Source organism: Hyla sarda, unplaced genomic scaffold, assembly GCF_029499605.1.
Source record: "Hyla sarda isolate aHylSar1 unplaced genomic scaffold, aHylSar1.hap1 scaffold_1761, whole genome shotgun sequence".
Lineage (NCBI taxonomy): Eukaryota > Metazoa > Chordata > Amphibia > Anura > Hylidae > Hyla > Hyla sarda.
The window spans coordinates 3,351-26,015 of record NW_026608405.1 but is presented as its reverse complement, the minus strand read 5'-3'; the positions used below and the strand labels follow the sequence as shown (position 1 = coordinate 26,015).

The window sequence follows — 22,665 nt, the reverse complement described above, 5'->3', positions numbered from 1 at the left end:
GTCCCCATATCAAAGTAATCAAGTACAGTGACCCCTCGACCTACGATGGCCCCTACATACGATATATATACAGTGACCCCCCGACCTACGATGGCCCCGACATACCATATATATATACAGTGACCCCCCCCCGACCTACGATGGTCCCGACATACCATATATATACAGTGACCCCCCGACCTACGATGGCCCCGACATACCATATATATACAGTGACCCCCCGATCTACGATGGCCCCGACATACCATATATATATACAGTGACCCCCCCCCGACCTACGATGGCCCCGACATACCATATATATACAGTGACCCCCCGATCTACGATGGCCCCGACATACCATATATATACAGTGACCCCCCCGATCTACGATGGCCCCGACATACCATATATATACAGTGACCTCCCGACCTACGATGGCCCCGACATACCATATATATACAGTGACCCCCCGACCTACGATGGTCCCGACATACCATATATATACAGTGACCCCCCGACCTACGATGGTCCCGACATACCATATATATACAGTGACCCCCCGACCTACAATGGCCCCGACATACCATATATATACAGTGACCCCCCGACCTACGATGGCCCCGACATACCATATATATATATATATATACAGTGACCCCCCGACCTACGATGGCCCCTACATACGATATATATACAGTGACCCCCCGACCTACGATGGCCCCGACATACCATATATATACAGTGACCCCCCGACCTACGATGGCCCCGACATACCATATATATATATACAGTGACCCCCCGACATACCATATATATACAGTGACCCCCCCGACCTACGATGGCCCCGACATACCATATATATACAGTGACCCCCCCCCCCCCCCCGACCTACGATGGCCCCGACATACGATCATTTCAGCATACGATCACTCTCAGAGGCAGCATCACCATGCGATGCTTTTGTATGTCGGCGCCATCGCATAATCTATCCTGCAGCGCAGACTGCTTCAGCTGCCCCCTGATAGCCGTTTACGATGCCCCGTGTGGTCCGCTGACGATCACTTACCTGTCCTCGGGGCTCCGGCGCGTCCTCTTCGGGATCCCTGCATCGTCGGCGCTTTCCATCGTCGTCATCACGTCGCTGCGCACGCCGTCCCGTCATCCAATAGGAGCAACGTGCGTGGCGACATGATGGCGGCGACGGAGAGCGAGGATGCCGAGGAAGAAGAGGCCTTACCGGAGCATCGGGGACACCACGCGGACGCGGCAACAGCGATGGACGGCGACATCCAGGGCAGCGGTGGCGAGCGGTGACGGTCCAGATCGGCGGGGACAGGTGAGTACAACTTCCTCTAACAGTGGTCTACAACCTGCGGACCTCCAGATGTTGCAAAACTACAACACTTAGCATGCCCGGACAGCCAACGGCTGTCCGGGCATGCTGGGTGTTGTAGTTTTGCAACATCTGGAGGTGCGCAGGTTGTAGACCACTGTCCTATACTTTACATTGCACGGATCCCTCAACATGCGATGGTTTCAACAAACGATGGTCCGGTTTGAGCAGATTACCATCGTATGTTGAGGGACCACTGTACCTTTAAAAGAAAACCCCACTCCACCCTGTCAAATGCTTTGTTAGCATCAAGCGACAGGATGGAGCGCGCCCCCCCCCCCCCCAAACTCTATGTAGGTTTATGCTACAAATCCTCTCTGCTCGTCACCTATAATTTTGAATAACATTTTATTAAGTCTTTTCGCCCACAGCTTGGGGAGTCATTTATAATCTGTATATATAATCACTATTCCCTCCTTTCTTTGGAATTAAGATAATTATTGCTTCCAGCATTGTGGGAGTTAAACTCCCCATTCTCAAGGATTCATAATAAACTTCCATTAAGCAGGTTAGTAAAACTTTACCAAACTTCCTATATATTTCAAAACATGCGAGCCATGCGGGCCAGGAGCAGAATTCCCAGAGAAAGATATTAGAGCTTCCTGTACAGTGGTCCCGCAACATACGATGGTCATTCCTTCCAAATGACCCATCGTTTGTCGAATCCATCGTATGTTGAGGGATCCGTGCAATGTAAAGTATAGGAAGTTATACTCACCTGTCCCTGCCGCTCCGGACCAGGTCCTCACCGCTCCCGATGCTGTCTCAGGGGCTCCCGATGCTGTCTCAGGGGCTCCCGATGCTGTCCCAGGGGCTCCCGATACTGTCCCAGGGGCTCCCGATGCCGTCCCAGGGGCTCCCGATGCCGTCCCAGGGGCTCCCGATGGTGTCCAAGGGGCTCCCGATGCCGTCCCAGGGGCTCCCGATGCCGTCCCAGGGGCTCCCGATGCCGTCCCAGGGGCTCCCGATGCCGTCCCAGGGGCTCCCGATGCCGTCCCAGGGGCTCCCGATGCCGTCCCAGGGGCTCCCGATGCCGTCCCAGGGGCTCCCGATGCTGTCCCAGGGGCTCCCGATGCTGTCCCAGGGGCTCCCGATGGTGTCCCAGGGGCTCCCGATGGTGTCCCAGGGGCTCCCGATGCTGTCCCAGGGGCTCCCGATGCCGTCCCAGGGGCTCCCGATGCCGTCCCAGGGGCTCCCGATGGTGTCCAAGGGGCTCCCGATGCTGTCCCAGGGGCTCCCGATGCTGTCCCAGGGGCTCCCGATGCTGTCCAATTTTTTTATTATATTTTCTAGCCATTTATTTGATTTACCACTTTGTATGAATTTCCTTTGTCCCCAGAAGAGTCATCTATGTTGGACCTTTTCCAAGTTAAACTCTTTATATTTATTTTGAGCTATTTCTAATTTATTCCAATTTTCCTCCCCTGGGGATTCAGCAAACTCACTCTCCCAGTTTTTGATCTTTTACCAAAGTTTCCTCTTTACACTTAAAGGGGTACTCCGCCCCTAGACATCTTATCCCCTATCCAAAGGTTAGGGGATAAGATGTCAGATTGCCACGGTGCCGCTGCTGGAGAGCCCCGGGATCCCCGCTGCGGCACTGCGCTATCATTACTGCGCAGAGTGAGTTCGCTCTGTGTGTAATGACGTGCGATACAGGGGATGGAGCCGCGTGACGTCATGGCTCCGCCCCTCGTGACATCACGGCCCGTCCCCTTAATGCAAGTCTATTGCAGGGGGCGTGACAACCGCCGCGCCCCCTCCCATAGACTTGTATTGAAAGGGGCGGGCCATGACTTCACGAGGGGCGGAGCCGTGACGTAGCGATGCTCCGGCCCCTATATTGCGCGTCATTACGTGCAGAGCGAACTCACTCTGTGCTGTAATGATAGCGCAGTGCCGCAGCGGGGATCCCGGGGCTCCCCAGCAGCGGCACCGCAGCGATCTGACATCTTATCCCCTATCCTTTGGATAGGGGATAAGATGTCTAGGGGTGGAGTACCCCTTTAAGCTGTTTTTTTTTTTACAAAGAAAGTGTTTTTGAGGGGCATTCTGTTTAAAAACATTTCAGGGGCATCCCAAACCATGAATAGATTTGTAGAGTTTTTGTTTACATCCCAAAACCATCTAATTTCATCTTCTACCCCATTCGTAACTCCATCAATTTCTAGGCAGTGAGAATTAATTTTAATGTTCCGTTTATTTCCCTTACTTATTTTTTTCCCATATTCTAAAGAACAGACGATGCGTGCGTGGTCTGAGACCGATTTAGGTTCATAGGTCATCTTACCCACCATTTTGTTTAGATGAGATCTATCCATGAGGCCGTTTTATATGTAGCACTGTAACTTGACAATACCTCCTTAGAAGGGGTTAAACATCTCCAAACATCCTTCCAGACAGTTTCCTCACAAAATTCCGCTCATCTCGTCTTCCCGATCCTTATTTTCTTCCCCCTCCAATCTTTCTCATTATCCATAACGGAGTTGAAATCACCTGAGATGAATATATCTTTATCACAAACTCCATTACATTTATTAATACTTCTAATGAGAAGGGGGGGGGGGTATATATAAAAGCAAGAATTACCATTATATTTCCCCAGTTAGCATGTAAAAAAATATATCTCCCTCTTTTATCTATTTTAGTAGCTATGATGTTAATGTTAACTCTTTCATGGATCAATACTGAGATTCCAGCCGCATAACTTGAACCAAAGGAGCGGTAACAATATTTTGCCCATTTCTTTTCTACCAAATATACGGAGTCTTTAGTTAAATGGGATTCTATAATACAAATAATAGCGGGAAGATAGAATTAATAACTATCAAAGATCTCTTTTTCCTGTCTTTCATACCCCTGATATTCCAAACAATGATTCTACTAATTTCCATACCACTCATTCTACTCCAAAAACAACCCTCCCCTCTATACGCTCCTCTCCATTCTTATTGTGCCAGGATGACGCCACCCCCCTCCCCCGCTCTAAGACGTGCCGGAAAGAGCAAAGAAAAGGGAATATTTAGACTATATAGCTTTTTCTTTATGTCCTTAAACTGAAGTCTCGTCTTCTGAGTTTCTCGAAGAGTCAGGCTATACTGCAACTGTTGCGTTCCCGAATGTTATCTTCCCCTTCTTTCTTGCAGCTTTCAATAAAATATCACGTTCTGTTGAGCACATAAACTCGATCACTAGTGTCCTTGGCGGAGCTCCTGGAGCTGGTTTTTAAAAGGGACTCTGTGAGCTCTTTCTACAGATTCACCATTTTGTGAATGTTATTTCTCCAAATGTCTCTTTTAGCCAATTTCTACAGAAGTTATTGGGGTCGGAACCTTCTTCCCCCTCCGGTAATCCAATAAGTCTAACATTTCCTCTTCTTGATCTATCTTCTAATTCGAATAATTTTTCTTTTAAAAGCTTGTTCTCTCTTATTATCTCTTCTTGGTTTTTACTCATCAGACCCATTTTGGTATCAATCTGTGGGACCTGTGTCTCTATTTGACCCACTCTATCTTCTCGTATTAAGCCAACGTCTGAGCTTAAGTATCGCACTTTAGTGGTTAGATCCTCTAACGATATAGTAGGTAGGTTAGAAGCTGTGAATTAATTTCTCCTTCCTCTCCCTCCTCTGTCACGTCTTCCTCTTGCAGTTCGGTGGATCTGGAGCCATTAGCTGATTCACCATATTTTTGTAGCCTCGTTTTAACAGGGTCACGGGGGGATTTCAAGACTTTGTCCAACTTTCCACTGTTTGAAGCTTCTCCAACATTCCCACCCCCAGACCTTCTAGGTGGAATTTTAGGAGGCATTTTGTGAGGAGTTAATATTTTACTTACTATAGAGGCAGAATAATAGAAAGTATAATAAGTTCATTCCTCTTTCTTATCTTCTTTTTTCCTCTGATCTTCCTGTGGGAATATTAATTTACCATTAGATCTCAACAGACCAGATATATCAAGAATCCGGACCTTTTAAATAGTCTTGACAAGTAAGGCGGCTTAACATATTACACCTATCACAGGGGACATTTTTTTTCTTTCCCTTTTTTCCTTCCTATCTTCCCTTTCTTGTGGCCAAAGAGGAGTGAGAATATTTAATGGTGGTACCAAGCTGATCCTGCTAAATAGTAAAAATTACTTGTGTATACCCATCTAAATGAAAAAATATATATAATAAAAATGAAAAAAATAAAAAGACAGGGGGGGGGGGGACAAGAACCCATTATAATAAAAAACCTGAGGCAATATAATCCATTAAAGTTCAGATAAAATCTTCATTTAAACTTCATTATAGTCCTGTGTCTTTTTTAATTACTGCTTATGCCAGTAGCACCACGAGGATCTGGGGGTACTTTAGTCCGGGGGCTCCTTCATCACTCAAATAGTCTATACAGCATTCATTTAACCCCTTAAGCCCCCATTTCTTGGTGGGTACCTGGAGGATATCTGTATATATTAGTGATGTCACATCCTGTCCCAGCCTCCTCAGCACAATCTACATTCCATATCAAGATTACTTGCCAGTTCTGTTTTTAAGTTGCCCCTCGGTACTGCTGACCTTCCTCCGGGCACAGGGGGATCTCTCTAGTCTCTCCTCGCTTCGGTGCCAAAGGCGGGCTGTCTCGCATCTCAGGCGGTTTGTGGCTCCGGGCCCTCTCACAGCCCGCGCCAACTCTGCCGTTACAACTGGGGAGAAAATCTTCCGGCTTCAGCGTGTGGCGTCCCCACGTGATATCTCCTCCACGCGGGGACGCCCAAACAGGCATTACAGCCACTCCCCCAGCCTTCTCTCCGGGGCCTCGCTCCAAGCCTCTCCCTGAGTCCGGCCTTCCCTGGATCCAGGTATAGTCCCCCGTTCCCCCCACCATTCACTTATCCCCCCAATTCCCCGTGCGTCGCATTCCTTCGCCCACTCAGGGGCATCTTCGCCCGGTCATTATCTTCCAGCAGCTCCCGGCTAGAAGCATGGAGGGAGGGAGGGAGGGAGGGAGAAGAGGAGACGGAGCCAGACGAGACTACATCCTATCTGATCAGTATAAGAGATCAGTGTGTAGTATTATAGTCTCCTATGGGATAATATTGATCAGTATAAAAGATCAGTGCGTGCAGTGTTATAGTCTCCTGTGGGATAACAATGATCAGTATAAGAGATCAGTGTGTGCAGTGTTATAGTTTCCTATGGGATAACAATGATCAGTGTGTGCAGTGTTATAGGTCCCTATGGGATAATAATGATCAGTATAAGAGATCAGTGTGATCAGTATTATAGTCTCCTATGGGATAATAATGATCAGTATAAGAGATCAGTGTGTGCAGTGTTATAGTCTCCTATGGGATAACAATGATCAGTATAAGAGATCAGTGCGTGCAGTGTTATAGTCTCCTATGGGAGAATAATGATCAGTATAAGAGATCAGTGTGTGTAGTGTTATAGTCTCCTGTGGGATATTAATGATCAGTATAAGAGATCAGTGTGTGCAGTGTTATAGTCTCCTATGGGATAATAATGATCAGTATAAGAGATCAGTGTGTGCAGTGTTATAGGTCCCTATGGGATAATAATGATCAGTGTGTGCCGTGTTATACTGATATAGGAGACTATAACATTGTACACACTGATCTCTTATACTGATCATTGTTATTCCATAGGAGACTATAACACTGCACACACTGATCTCTTATACTGATCATTATTATCCCATAGGAGACTATAACATTGCACACACTGATCTCTTATACTGATCATTGTTATTCCATAGGAGACTATAACACTGCACACACTGATCTTTTATACTGATCATTGTTATCCCATAGGAGACTATAACACTGCACACACTGATCTCTTTTTCTGATCATTATTATCCCACAGGAGACTATAACACTGCACACACTGATCTCTTATACTGATCATTGTTATCCCATAGGAAACTATAACACTACACACACTGATCATTATTATCCCATAGGAGACTATAACACTGCACACATTGATCTCTTATAGTCTCCTATGGGATAACAATGATCAGTATAAGAGATCAGTGTGTGCAGTGTTATAGTCTCCTATGGGATAACAATGATCAGTATAAGAGATCAGTGTGTGCAGTATTATACTGTTCATTGTTAGCCCATAGGAGACTATAACACTGCACACACTGATCTCTTATACTGATCATTACTATCCCATAGGAGACTATAACACTGCACACACTGATCTCTTATACTGATCATTGTTATCCCATAGGAAACTATAACACTACACACACTGATCATTATTATCCCATAGGAGACTATAACACTGCACACATTGATCTCTTATAGTCTCCTATGGGATAACAATGATCAGTATAAGAGATCAGTGTGTGCAGTGTTATACTGATCATTGTTATCCCATAGGAGACTTTAATACTACACACTGATCTCTTATACTGATCATTATTATCCCATAGGAGACTATAATACTGATCACACTGATCTCTTATGCTGATCATTATTATCCCACAGGAGACTATAACACTGCACACACTGATCTCTTATAATCTCCTATGGGATAGTACTGATCAGTATAAGAGATCAGTGTGTGCAGTGTTATAGTCTCCTATGGGATAACAATGATCAGTATAAGAGATCAGTGTGTGCAGTATTATACTGTTCATTGTTAGCCCATAGGAGACTATAACACTGCACACACTGATCTCTTATACTGATCATTACTATCCCATAGGAGACTATAACACTGCACACACTGATCTCTTATACTGATCATTATTATCCCATAGGAGACTATAATACTGCATACACTGATCTCTTATACTGATCATTATCCCATAGAAGACTATAACACTGCACACACTGATCTCTTATACTGATCATTATTATCCCATAGGAGACTATAACACTGCGCACACTGATCTCTTATACTGATCATTGTTATCCCATAGGAGACTATAACACTGTACATACTGATCTCTTATACTGATCATTATTATCCCATAGGAGACTATAATACTGCACACACTGATCTCTTATACTGATCATTATTATCCCATAGGAGACTATAACACTGTACACACTGATCTTATACTGATACCTGTTATCACATAGGAGACTATAAGAGATCAGTGTATGCAGTGTTATAGTCTCCTATGTTATAACAATGATCAGTATAAGAGATCAGTGTGTGCAGTATTATAGTCTCCTACGGGATAACAATGATCAGTATAACACTGCACACAACAATGATCAATGTAAGAGATCATTATCCCATAGGAGACTATAACACTGCACATACTGATCTTTTACATTGATCATTGTTATTCCATGGGGTAACATTGATCAATCATTCTGACGCTTGACTGCTCATGCCTGGATCTCGGGCACGGAGCAGTCATTTGGCGATCGGACACACAGGAGGAATTTAGGGACCCTCCTTGTTTTCTCCAGCTGTTAGGGTTGCCGCACTTTCGCCGTGGCGGTCCCAAATCACCCACTGAGCTAGCTGGGGGTAGTTTACTCTCACTTTAGACTCGGCGATCAATTTTGATCGCCACGACTAAAGGGTTAATAGCGTGCGGTACCGCAATCAGTGCCGCACGCTATTAGCCATGGGTCCCGCTCGTTGTTAGAGGCGTGGCCCCGCGTTATAGAAAGGGAGCTGACTCGGGTTGTACAGGTACGCCCTGTATCCTTAAGGAGTTAAAGGGGATCTCTGTTTGATCTGGGTAGGGACTTCCACGTTCTCCTGCCCGGCGCCCCGGCTCTCCTCATGAAGAATAAATAACAATGATCAAAATACCAAATCATCAAACCAAAGTCGTAGTAATAAAATAGCAGAACCCCAATAAGATATAATAATAGACATGTCCCCCATGACTTCTCGGGTCACTTACCTCTTCTATAAAACATTGTGATGGAAAGGAAAGTGAAATAAAAGGGGAGGGCGGGGCTTCTTCTAATCTTCCCACAGGTGACTGAGCTGGAGACACCACAGCCCAGTATAGAAGGGAAATACTTTTCCCGCCAATGGGCCTCCAGCCAATCAGAATGCTGTTGTTGGGCTGGAGCATCACTGGGCAGAAGATCATGGTTACCGGGCAGAATCTGATCCTCCAATCAGAAGCAGGAATCCATCTCTCAGCAGAACAGCTGTTACCGGGCAGAATAACTGAGGAAAACAACCTGTGGAGATAAAGGGGAAGAAGGAAATAAGGAGGAGGGGGACATGTATACTGGGGACCATGGGGCCGTGTGCTCCCCCAGGTTATAATGGAATTCGGGAGCCCCTTTTATTTATTTATTTTTTTTAAACACTTTAGGGTGAAGATCTGATGGATATTAAGGTTGAGGTTAAAGTTGAAGCAGAAGAGGAGACGGATTTGGGGGCCGATCAGCAGTGTAAGGAGGGGGAGACTTTTATTGGTGGAGGGTCTCCTAGATACTACTACACCCATCATCTGATCATCACATGGAATAATCTATTCATCACTGTGTGTTCCCTACAGATGGAGTCATTGATAGAAATCCACCCGAGAGGTGTCCCCGCCCTCTGTATTCCCAGGACTGTCCAGAGGGAAATGTCCCAGAGAAGCATCAGGTAGATGAGGCTGATCCTATATCTCTATAGGGGGGTCCTGCAGTCATAGATTTTGGGGGGTCTCTGTTGCTCCTCCTGTCTGCTGTATTGTAGTGAATTGTTCTATATGTCACATCAGGGGGGAGATCTGACTAATAATAAAGTGGAGGATGAAGAAGAGAGGATGAGCGGCCATCACCCGTGTATGAGGGAAGTGAAGGAGGAAATTCCAGGAGGTGTTACCCCAGGTATGTAATAATTCCAGGAGGTGTTACCCCAGGTATGTAATAATGCCAGGAGGTGTTACCCCAGGTATGTAATAATGCCAGGAGGTGTTGTCCCAGGTATGTAATAATTCCAGGAGGTGTTACCCCAGGTAGGTAATAATGCCAGGAGGTGTTGTCCCAGGTTGAAATAATGGATTACAGAGTGAATTCAGAGGTTTCTTCAGGGGAGACTTCATTTTAGAGCTACATTACATTAACCCTTTAAGCCCCAGTGATCCTGATTCTGGTTTGAATAAAATGTCTCAAAATTATTCTTTAACCTTACAGAGCGTCCAAGGAAGAAACATGAGGAAAACGTCATGTTATCTGTGAGTGATAAAGAAGATGATGGAGAGATCATGGAGCGCTCCTCAGGAGAATATGGAGAGATCATGGAGCGCTCCTCAGGAGAAGACCTCCTTACCCCTAATGTCCATCCAGATCTATCACATAATAATCCCCCTGATCATCAGGAACCTTCTCCTCACCAATCACACATTACCACAAGGACAGAGAAGAAAAGGATTCAATGCGATGAATGTGGGAAATGGTTTACAAAACAATCAAATCTTGTTAGGCACAGAAAAAGTCACAGAAAAGAGAAGCCAAATTCATGTTGTGAATGTGGAAAATGCTTTTCAAGTAAATCACAGCTTGTTAAACATAAGAGAATTCACACTGGGGAGAAGCCATATTCATGTTCAGAATGTGGGAAATGTTTTACCAGTAAATATCATCTTGTTGCACATGGGAAGATTCACACTGGGGAGAAGCCATATTCATGTTCAGAATGTGAGAAATGTTTTACAAGTAAATATCGTCTTGTTGCACATGAAAAGATTCACACTGGGGAGAAGCCTTATTCATGTTCAGAATGTGGAAAATGCTTTTTACGTAAATCACAACTTGTTAAGCATGAAAAGAGAATTCACACAGGAGAGAAGCCATATTCATGTTCAGAATGTGAGAAGAGTTTCTTAAGTAAATCAGATCTTGTTAAGCATGAGAGAATTCACACAGGAGCGAAGCCATATTCATGTTCAAAGTGTGGGGAATGTTTTATAAGTAAATCACGTCTTGTTAAACATGAGAAAAGTCACACAGGAAAGACCCCATATTCATGTTCAGAATGTGGAAATTATTTTACAACTAAATCGGCACTTGGTAAACATGTAAGAATTCACACAGGGGAGAAGCCGTATTCATGCTTAGAATGTGGAAAATGCTTTTCACAAACTTATGAGCTTATTATACATAGGAGACGTCACACAGGAGAGAAGCCATATTCATGCTCGGAATGTGGGGAATGTTTTATAACTAAACCACAACTTTCAGGACATGAGAGAACTCACACAGGGGAGAAGCCATATTCATGCTCAGAATGTGGGGACTGTTTCATAACTAAATCACAACTTTCAAGACATGAGAGAACTCACACAGGGGAGAAACCATATTCATGTTCAGAATGTGGGAAATGTTTTTCATATAAAGCAGCTCTTGTTAAACATGAGAGAAGTCACACAGGAGATAAGCGATATTCATGCTCAGAAGGTGGAAAATTATTTACCGAAAATTCAAAGCTTGTTATACATGAGAGAAGTCAAACAAGAGAGAAGCTATTTTCATGTTCAGAATGTGGGAAATGCTTTGGATGGAAATCTCATCTTGTTACGCATTTGAGAAGTCACACAGGAGTAAAGCCATATTCATGTTCAGAATGTGGGAAATGCTTTATTCAGAGAATACATCTTCTTGTACACGAGAGAAGTCACACAGGAGAGAAGCCATATTCATGTTTAGAATGTGGTAAATGCTTTTCACAACAACCACATCTTATTATACATGAGAGAAATCACACAGGAGAGAAGCCATATTCATGTTCAGAATGTGGGAAAGGTTTTACATTTAAATCAGGTCTTGTTCTACATGAGAGAATTCACACAGGAGAGAAGCCATATTCATGTTCAGAATGTGGGAAAGGTTTTACATTTAAATCAAGTCTTGTTATACATGAGAGAATTCACACAGGAGAGAAGCCATATTCATGTTCAGAATGTGGGAAAGGTTTTTCATGTAAATCATATCTTGTTAAACATGAGAGAAGTCACAAAGTGAAATTATAATGTATAATCAAGGTTAAAACGTTATTTCCCTTAATGTTAAAAATATGCCATGGTAGGACCCCCGCCCCCCAGAGAGAGAGAGAGAGCTGATGTAGTCACCCCAAAAGCTGTTTTATTGTAGTCATCCTATAAACTGTTGTATTGGAGGAGTCACCCTATAAGCTGTTGTATTGGAGGAGTCCCCCTATAAGCGGTTGTATTGGAGGAGTCCCCCTATAAGCGGTTGTATTGGAGGAGTCCCCCTATAAGCTGTTGTATTGGAGGAGTCATCCTATAAGCTGTTGTATTGGAGGAGTCCCCCTATGAGCTGTTGTATTGGAGGAGTCCCCCTATAACCGGTTGTATTGGAGGAGTCACCTTATAAGCTGTTGTATTGTAGTCACCCTATAAGCGGTTGTATTGGAGGAGTCCCCCTATAAGCTGTTGTATTGGAGGAGTCCCCCTATAAGCGGTTGTATTGAGGCGTCACCCTATAAGCGGTTGTATTGGAGGAGTCACCCCAAAAGCTGTTTTATTGTAGTCATCCTATAAACTGTTGTATTGTAGTCCCCCTATAAGCGGTTGTATTGGAGGAGTCACCCTATAAGCTGTTGTATTGGAGGAGTCCCCCTATAAGCTGTTGTATTGGAGGAGTCACCCTATAAGCGGTTGTATTGGAGGAGTCCCCCTATAAGCTGTTGTATTGGAGGAGTCCCCCTATAAGCGGTTGTATTGAGGCGTCACCCTATAAGCGGTTGTATTGAGGCGTCACCCTATAAGCTGTTGTATTGAGGCGTCACCCTATTAGCGGTTGTATTGGAGGAGTCCCCCTATAAGCGGTTGTATTGGAGGAGTCACCCTATAAGCTGTTGTATTGGAGGAGTCACCCTATAAGCAGTTGTATTGGAGGAGTCCCCCTATAAGCTGTTGTATAGGAGGAGTCCTCCTATAAGCGGTTGTATTGAGGCGTCACCCTATAAGCGGTTGTATTAAGGCGTCACCCTATAAGCGGTTGTATTGGAGGAGTCCCCCTATAAGCGGTTGTATTGGAGGAGTCCCCCTATAAGCGGTTGTATTGGAGGAGTCAACCTATGAGCTGTTGTATTGGAGGAGTCCTCCTATAAGCGGTTGTATTGGAGGAGTCCCCCTATAAGCGGTTGTATTGGAGAAGTCACCCTATAAGCTGTTGTATTGGAGGAGTCCCCCTATAAGCTGTTGTATTGGAGGAGTCCCCCTATAAGCGGTTGTATTGCAGGAGTCCCCCTATAAGCGGTTGTATTGGAGGAGTCCCCCTATAAGCTGTTGTATTGGAGGAGTCACCCTATAAGCTGTTGTATTGGAGGAGTCACCCTATAAGCTGTTGTATTGGAGGAGTCCCCCTATAAGCTGTTGTATTGTAGTCACCCTATAAGCGGTTGTATTGGAGGAGTCCCCCTATAAGCGGTTGTATTGGAGGAGTCCCCCTATAAGCTGTTGTATTGGAGGAGTCCCCCTATAAGCTGTTGTATTGGAGGAGTCCCCCTATAAGCTGTTGTATTGGAGGAGTCACCCTATAAGCTGTTGTATTGGAGGAGTCACCCTATAAGCTGTTGTATTGGAGGAGTCACCCTATAAGCTGTTGTATTGGAGGAGTCCCCCTATAAGCTGTTCTATTGGAGGAGTCCCCCTATAAGCGGTTGTATTGGAGGAGTCACCCTATAAGCGGTTGTATTGGAGGAGTCCCCCTATAAGCGGTTGTATTGGAGGAGTCCCCCTAAAAGCGGTTGTATTGGAGGAGTCACCTTATAAGCGGTTGTATTGGTGGAGTCACCTTATAAGCGGTTGTATTGGAGGAGTCCCCCTATAAGCGGTTGTATTGGAGGAGTCCCCCTATAAGCGGTTGTATTGGAGGAGTCCCCCTATAAGCTATTTGTAGTGTAGTCCCCCTATAAGCTGTTGTATTGTAGTCACCCTATAAGCTGTTGTATAGGAGGAGTCCCCCTATAAGCTGTTGTGTTGGAGGAGTCACCCTATAAGCTGTTGTATAGGAGGAGTCCCCCTATAAGCTGTTGTGTTGGAGGAGTCACCCTATAAGCTGTTGTATAGGAGGAGTCCCTCTATAAGCTGTTGTATTGGAGGAGTCCCCCTATAAGCGGTTGTATTGGAGGAGTCACCCTATAAGCGGTTGTATTGGAGGAGTCCCCCTATAAGCGGTTGTATTGGAGGAGTCCCCCTATAAGCTATTTGTAGTGTAGTCCCCCTATAAGCTGTTGTATTGTAGTCCCCCTATAAGCGGTTGTATTGGAGGAGTCCCCCTATAAGCTGTTGTATTGGAGGAGTCCCCCTATAAGCTGTTGTATTGTAGTCACCCTATAAGCTGTTGTACAGGAGTCCCCCTATAAGCTGTTGTGTTGGAGGAGTCACCCTATAAGCTGTTGTATAGGAGGAGTCCCCCTATAAGCTGTTGTGTTGGAGGAGTCACCCTATAAGCTGTTGTATAGGAGGAGTCCCCCTATAAGCTGTTGTATTGGAGGAGTCCCCCTATAAGCTGTTTTATTGTAGTCACCCTATAAGCTGTTGTATAGGAGGAGTCCCCCTATAAGCTGTTGTATTGGAGGAGTCACCCTATAAGCTGTTGTATTGGAGGAGTCCCCCTATAAGCTGTTGTATTGGAGGAGTCCCCCTATAAGCGGTTGTATTGTAGTCCCCCTATAAGCTGTTGTATTGGAGGAGTCCCCCTATAAGCTGTTGTATTGTAGTCACCCTATAAGCTGTTGTATTGGAGGAGTCCCCCTATAAGCTGTTGTATAGGAGGAGTCCCCCTATAAGCTGTTGTGTTGGAGGAGTCCCCCTATAAGCGGTTGTATTGTAGTCCCCCTATAAGCTGTTGTGTTGGAGGAGTCCCCCTATAAGCGGTTGTGTTGGAGGAGTCCCCCTATAAGCGGTTGTATTGTAGTCCCCCTATAAGCTGTTGTGTTGGAGGAGTCCCCCTATAAGCGGTTGTATTGTAGTCCCCCTATAAGCGGTTGTGTTGGAGGAGTCCCCCTATAAGCGGTTGTATTGTAGTCACCCTATAAGCTGTTCTGTCTTGTCCACCCTCCAGTGTAGAATTAGAGAGTGTTTAGCGCAGCAGGCGGTGTCACCCCGAAGCGAACGAGATTGTCAGTCAGCAACATAGAAAAACGAAACATTTACTAAAATTGGTCCGGCATGGATCAGTGAGGACTTTATACTCCTGTGCAAGATGCCACTGATTACACACTACTACCACCGCTCCTGCTGTATGCTGACTACTACCCCACCAACTCCGCAACCTCCTGCTTTCTGCTGGCTACTACAACTACCACTGTGATGGGGCATCCGCACCAAAGTATTCTTTATAATTCTTCCACAGTTTTTGATGTATTCTGAACGTAACTTAGGCCATTTGTCTATGTGTAATGGAGGGGGCAGGGGGATCTATTGTCATGGGTGGTCAGAAGATCTGCATAGGAGATAAAGGACACAGGGAGATGGCGGTATTGATCAAAGGAATGTGACATATGTCAGGTGACCACCTTATGTCTGGACAGGGGCTGGGTGCAGTGCTGTGCCCAGGTCTGGAGGGTTGGACTGAGGCATGCTGGGAGGCTTTCTTCCACATTGGTATGAGATGAGGTTGGTAAGTGGTGGAGGAGAGTTGTGTGACGTCCTAGAGACAGGACCTGATGTTAATACAGAGCCTGCTGGGACATGTAGTACCCCAATTGTTGTGGAATCTTGTGTTGGAGTTGCTAACAACACCGCTCTGGAGATTGTGCCCCAGAATCTGGAGGACAGCTGGGATAGAGGGGCCATGGCTGAGGCCAGCCCTCTGGAACAAGGAATCGTGTCTGTGTGTGGCCCCCTGTGAACTGAGGAGCGGATGGGAGGACCGAACCCCAGGGGACCTGAGGAACCACAAAAAGACCCGGAGTTATCTTGTGGATTGTGGACAATATATACGAGTGCGACCTGGAGCTGAATCCTGGGATCTGTGGTTTGTTCCTTCCCCTGTACCCCTAGCCATGGACTGTACCCCTAGACGTGGATTGTGTTTTGTGTGTGATCTCTGACAATAAAACCAGTTCTGTTCTCCCAGCTCTTTCTCTGTTAATTGTGCGACAATCCCTAAGTTGCAAACTTGTCACATCCACCACCTCCTGCTGCACACTAGCTACTACTCCTTTCACCAGTCCACATCTCCTGCTGTATACTGCATACTACTACAACAATCAGTCCACTACCTCCTCCTGTATACTGCATACTACTACAACAATCAGTCCACATCTCCTGCTGTATACTGCATACTACTACAACAATCAGTCCACTACCTCCTGCTGTTTGCTGGATTCCAGACCTCACACCAGTCCACCATATCCTGTTGTACCCAGTAGAGCCCTGCATAGGGATCGGGATCCAACCCAAAACGTGGGCTTGGTGAGGTGCTATGCCTGTGGGTCCCGCAAAATCCACAGCAGCCTCACTGACTAAGTCTTAGCTCCACCCTCCAATTAAAGTCACCACTCACTCACCAGGGTGGGGCTACTTCTCCTTCCAACTTGTCTCCTCCCTGCAGCCATTGTGCTGCCATTTTATTTGGATTCTCCGCTCAGCCTGCCCTGGAGGATCAGTGACCGTCCATCTTCTGCTGCCGCCTGGACCTCTTATGGTAGGTCAGAGTGTCCAATCATTTTACAGCACACACTGTGCTTCTACAGACCCTGAGGTGCAATGCTCTGCAGTCTGCACTTACCCTAAGGAACTAAAATAATGTAAAAAATAAATATATATATATATATATAAAAAGTATGAGATATCGCTACGTGCGTAAATGTCTGAACTATTAAAAAATAATGTTAATTAAATTGCGCAGGCGATGACATACACGTAAATAAAAAGTCAAAAATAGTGTGTTTTTGGTCACTTCACACGCCATAAAATTTTTTTCATATTAAACAAAAATTACCAGTAAAAACTGCAGACCACAGCGCAAAAAATGACCATCATACATCCCCATAGGCCAGGTATGTGCAGAGCATTGCATCGGTCAGTGACCCTGGGCCTCGAGTCTGCACTGTCACTGCTATTCACACCTGTACATACACTAGAATGCAATGCTCTGCACATACCCCCATCTATAGCAGTGTGTACTACACAGAGTATGTGCAGAGCATTGCACCCTAGTGTCTGTACATTCCTATGTTAGTGGGAGCAGGTGGGATTGGTCAAAAAAAATAATCAGCAGCGGAATGGAAAAACGAGTCCGGCGTAGGCTCTAGTACCCAGGTTACTACAACACTCCAGTCCGCCATCTCCTGCTGTTATAGTAACCACAATTCCACTGGTTTTTTAGACCTGCCCCAGAGGGTGCGCAAAACACCCCCATCACTACAACCCCGTACCACTCAGGAAACATTGGAAATTGCCCCCCCCCCCCCCTTTTAGGAGGGAAAAGAAAGATGAGAAAAGAAAGATTTTAGATGAGGGGGTGCAGGGGAGGTCAAAAGAGGGAAGACAAAAGGAGAAACAGGAGACACAGATGTAGAGACTGTTAACATTTTTTATCTCTCGTCTAATGTTTTGGATGATATTGAGACCAGTATATTGTAAAGAGGCCTCTCGTTCTTCCCCACTGGTCGCTACAATAATTTTAACCCTGTTATGGCAGTCTATTTTATGATCCTCTACCAGAAAGCCACATGGATTTAGTTAGACAAAGGCAAGATGAAGGGTTTTCACCTAGGCATGTAAACAGGGGCCTTTTGAAACATTAGTCAAAGACCCCCTGTGGGCTGGATAAGGGGTGGAGAAAGTAACATAAAAGGCTTTCCAAGGAGAATGAGGGTCTCTTGTCTCTTCTGGACCAGCAACGATAACAACTTCCATTCAACTTCCTGTTTGGGACAACAACTTCCATTCAACTTCCTGTTTGGGTAAACTTCCATTCAACTTCCTGTTTGGGACAACAACTCCCTTACAACTTCCTGTTTGGGACAACGACTCCCTTACAACTTCCTGTTTGGGACAACAACTCCCTTACAACTTCCTGTTTGGGACAACAACTCCCTTACAACTTCCTGTTTGGGACAACAACTCCCTTACAACTTCCTGTTTGGGACAACTCCCTTACAACTTCCTGTTTGGGACAACAACTCCCTTACAACTTCCTGTTTGGGACAACAACTCCCTTACAACTTCCTGGTGGGACAACAACTCCCTTACAACTTCCTGTTTGGGACAACAACTCCCTTACAACTTCCTGTTTGGGACAACAACTCCCTTACAACTTCCTGTTTGGGACAACAACTCCCTTACAACTTCCTGTTTGGGACAACAACTCCCTTACAACTTCCTGTTTGGGACAACAACTCCCTTACAACTTCCTGGTGGGACAACAACTCCCTTACAACTTCCTGTTTGGGACAACAACTCCCTTACAACTTCCTGTTTGGGACAACAACTCCCTTACAACTTCCTGGTGGGACAACAACTCCCTTACAACTTCCTGTTTGGGACAACAACTCCCTTACAACTTCCTGTTTGGGACAACAACTCCCTTACAACTTCCTGTTTGGGACAACAACTCCCTTACAACTTCCTGTTTGGGACAACAACTCCCTTACAACTTCCTGTTTGGGACAACAACTCCCTTACAACTTCCTGGTGGGACAACAACTCCCTTACAACTTCCTGTTTGGGACAACAACTCCCTTACAACTTCCTGTTTGGGACAACAACTCCCTTACAACTTCCTGTTTGGGACAACAACTCCCTTACAACTTCCTGTTTGGGACAACAACTCCCTTACAACTTCCTGGTGGGACAACAACTCCCTTACAACTTCCTGGTGGGACAACAACTCCCTTACAACTTCCTGGTGGGACAACAACTCCCTTACAACTTCCTGTTTGGGACAACAACTCCCTTACAACTTCCTGGTGGGACAACAACTCCCTTACAACTTCCTGTTTGGGACAACAACTCCCTTACAACTTCCTGTTTGGGACAACAACTCCCTTACAACTTCCTGGTGGGACAACAACTCCCTTACAACTTCCTGTTTGGGACAACAACTCCCTTACAACTTCCTGTTTGGGACAACAACTCCCTTACAACTTCCTGTTTGGGACAACAACTCCCTTACAACTTCCTGTTTGGGACAACAACTCCCTTACAACTTCCTGTTTGGGACAACAACTCCCTTACAACTTCCTGGTGGGACAACAACTCCCTTACAACTTCCTGGTGGGACAACAACTCCCTTACAACTTCCTGTTTGGGACAACAACTCCCTTACAACTTCCTGGTGGGACAACAACTCCCTTACAACTTCCTGGTGGGACAACAACTCCCTTACAACTTCCTGTTTGGGACAACAACTCCCTTACAACTTCCTGTTTGGGACAACAACTCCCTTACAACTTCCTGTTTGGGACAACAACTCCCTTACAACTTCCTGTTTGGGACAACAACTCCCTTACAACTTCCTGGTGGGACAACAACTCCCTTACAACTTCCTGGTGGGACAACAACTCCCTTACAACTTCCTGTTTGGGACAACAACTCCCTTACAACTTCCTGGTGGGACAACAACTCCCTTACAACTTCCTGGTGGGACAACAACTCCCTTACAACTTCCTGGTGGGACAACAACTCCCTTACAACTTCCTGGTGGGACAACAACTCCCTTACAACTTCCTGGTGGGACAACAACTCCCTTACAACTTCCTGTTTGGGACAACAACTCCCTTACAACTTCCTGTTTGGGACAACAACTCCCTTACAACTTCCTGTTTGGGACAACAACTCCCTTACAACTTCCTGTTTGGGACAACAACTCCCTTACAACTTCCTGTTTGGGACAACAACTCCCTTACAACTTCCTGTTTGGGACAACAACTCCCTTACAACTTCCTGTTTGGTCCTGAGACAAAGGACTGCAGCTACCCCCATGCCTGGCATTTGTTCATCATACTTGCCGTAAAGGTTCCCCGAAGCTACGTTTTTCTGTTATATTCTTTTGTGTGTTTTATATATAAAAGTTGTACAGATTAAGGAAAATCCACCCAAATAGCCAACAGATAGTGTTTCTGCTATGATTGTTGTAGATGTGTTTCCTTACACTGCAGATTTAAGGTTCTAGCTATTAGTATTATCTTTTCTCTCTCTTAGTGTGTTTAGTTAGTTGTATATTAGACATCTTTATTTCTGCCGGTATTTGGGTGTGTAGTGTTGATTTGTGCATTGGATATTAGGATATAACTCTTCTGGTCTGTGGGGTGAATGCGTTTGGTCTCCGGTAATACTAAGTGAAGTGTCTATGTACCTGGTCTGTGAATATATCGTATTCATTAGGCCCCATGAATGTTACATTGTAGACTTGTGTACCTGTATATATATATATCATGTATGAATGTTACATTGTAGACTTGTGTACCTGTATATATATATATATCATGTATGAATGTTACATTGTAGACTTGTGTACCTGTATATATATATATATCATGTATGAATGTTACATTGTAGACTTGTGTACCTGTATATATATATATATCATGTATGAATGTTACATTGTAGACTTGTGTACCTGTATATATATATATCATGTATGAATGTTACATTGTAGACTTGTGTACCTGTATATATATATATCATGTATGAATGTTACATTGTAGACTTGTGTACCTGTATATATATATATATCATGTATGAATGTTACATTGTAGACTTGTGTACCTGTATATATATATATCATGTATGAATGTTACATTGTAGACTTGTGTACCTGTATATATATATATATCATGTATGAATGTTACATTGTAGACTTGTGTACCTGTATATATATATATCATGTATGAATGTTACATTGTAGACTTGTGTACCTGTATATATATATATATCATGTATGAATGTTACATTGTAGACTTGTGTACCTGTATATATATATATCATGTATGAATGTTACATTGTAGACTTGTGTACCTGTATATATATATATCATGTATGAATGTTACATTGTAGACTTGTGTACCTGTATATATATATATCATGTATGAATGTTACATTGTAGACTTGTGTACCTGTATATATATATCATGTATGAATGTTACATTGTAGACTTGTGTACCTGTATATATATATATATCATGTATGAATGTTACATTGTAGACTTGTGTACCTGTATATATATATATCATGTATGAATGTTACATTGTAGACTTGTGTACCTGTATATATATATATATATCATGTATGAATGTTACATTGTAGACTTGTGTACCTGTATATATATATATATCATGTATGAATGTTACATTGTAGACTTGTGTACCTGTATATATATATATCATGTATGAATGTTACATTGTAGACTTGTGTACCTGTATATATATATATCATGTATGAATGTTACATTGTAGACTTGTGTACCTGTATATATATATATATCATGTATGAATGTTACATTGTAGACTTGTGTACCTGTATATATATATATCATGTATGAATGTTACATTGTAGACTTGTGTACCTGTATATATATATATATATCATGTATGAATGTTACATTGTAGACTTGTGTACCTGTGTATATATATATATCATGTATGAATGTTACATTGTAGACTTGTGTACCTGTATATATATATATATCATGTATGAATGTTACATTGTAGACTTGTGTACCTGTGTATATATATATATATCATGTATGAATGTTACATTGTAGACTTGTGTACCTGTATATATATATCATGTATGAATGTTACATTGTAGACTTGTGTACCTGTATATATATATCATGTATGAATGTTACATTGTAGACTTGTGTACCTGTATATATATATCATGTATGAATGTTACATTGTAGACTTGTGTACCTGTATATATATATATATCATGTATGAATGTTACATTGTAGACTTGTGTACCTGTATATATATATCATGTATGAATGTTACATTGTAGACTTGTGTACCTGTATATATATATATATATCATGTATGAATGTTACATTGTAGACTTGTGTACCTGTATATATATATATATATATATATCATGTATGAATGTTACATTGTAGACTTGTGTACCTGTATATATATATATATATATCATGTATGAATGTTACATTGTAGACTTGTGTACCTGTATATATATATATATCATGTATGAATGTTACATTGTAGACTTGTGTACCTGTATATATATATATATATCATGTATGAATGTTACATTGTAGACTTGTGTACCTGTATATATATATATATATCATGTATGAATGTTACATTGTAGACTTGTGTACCTGTATATATATATATATCATGTATGAATGTTACATTGTAGACTTGTG

At 43.7% G+C, this 22,665-nt stretch overlaps 1 protein-coding gene across 8 annotated transcripts in view; it reads left to right on the top strand.

The window, feature by feature from the left end:
- Nucleotides 1–16,446, top strand: part of LOC130313389 (zinc finger protein 260-like) — a 45,129-nt gene extending 28,683 nt beyond the window's left edge. For 7 of the 8 annotated variants that reach the window (XM_056552655.1, XM_056552654.1, XM_056552648.1 and 4 more), the window contains 4 exons: nucleotides 9,687–9,765; nucleotides 9,873–9,964; nucleotides 10,083–10,191; nucleotides 10,498–16,446. In XM_056552655.1, coding sequence (XP_056408630.1) covers nucleotides 9,687–9,765; nucleotides 9,873–9,964; nucleotides 10,083–10,191; nucleotides 10,498–12,332 — 2,115 coding nt within the window. In that variant the 3' untranslated portion in view covers nucleotides 12,333–16,446. The remainder of the gene's footprint in view (nucleotides 1–9,686; nucleotides 9,766–9,872; nucleotides 9,965–10,082; nucleotides 10,192–10,497) is intronic. The other variant, XM_056552653.1, reaches the window with a different exon arrangement.
- Nucleotides 16,447–22,665: the final 6,219 nt, after the last annotated feature.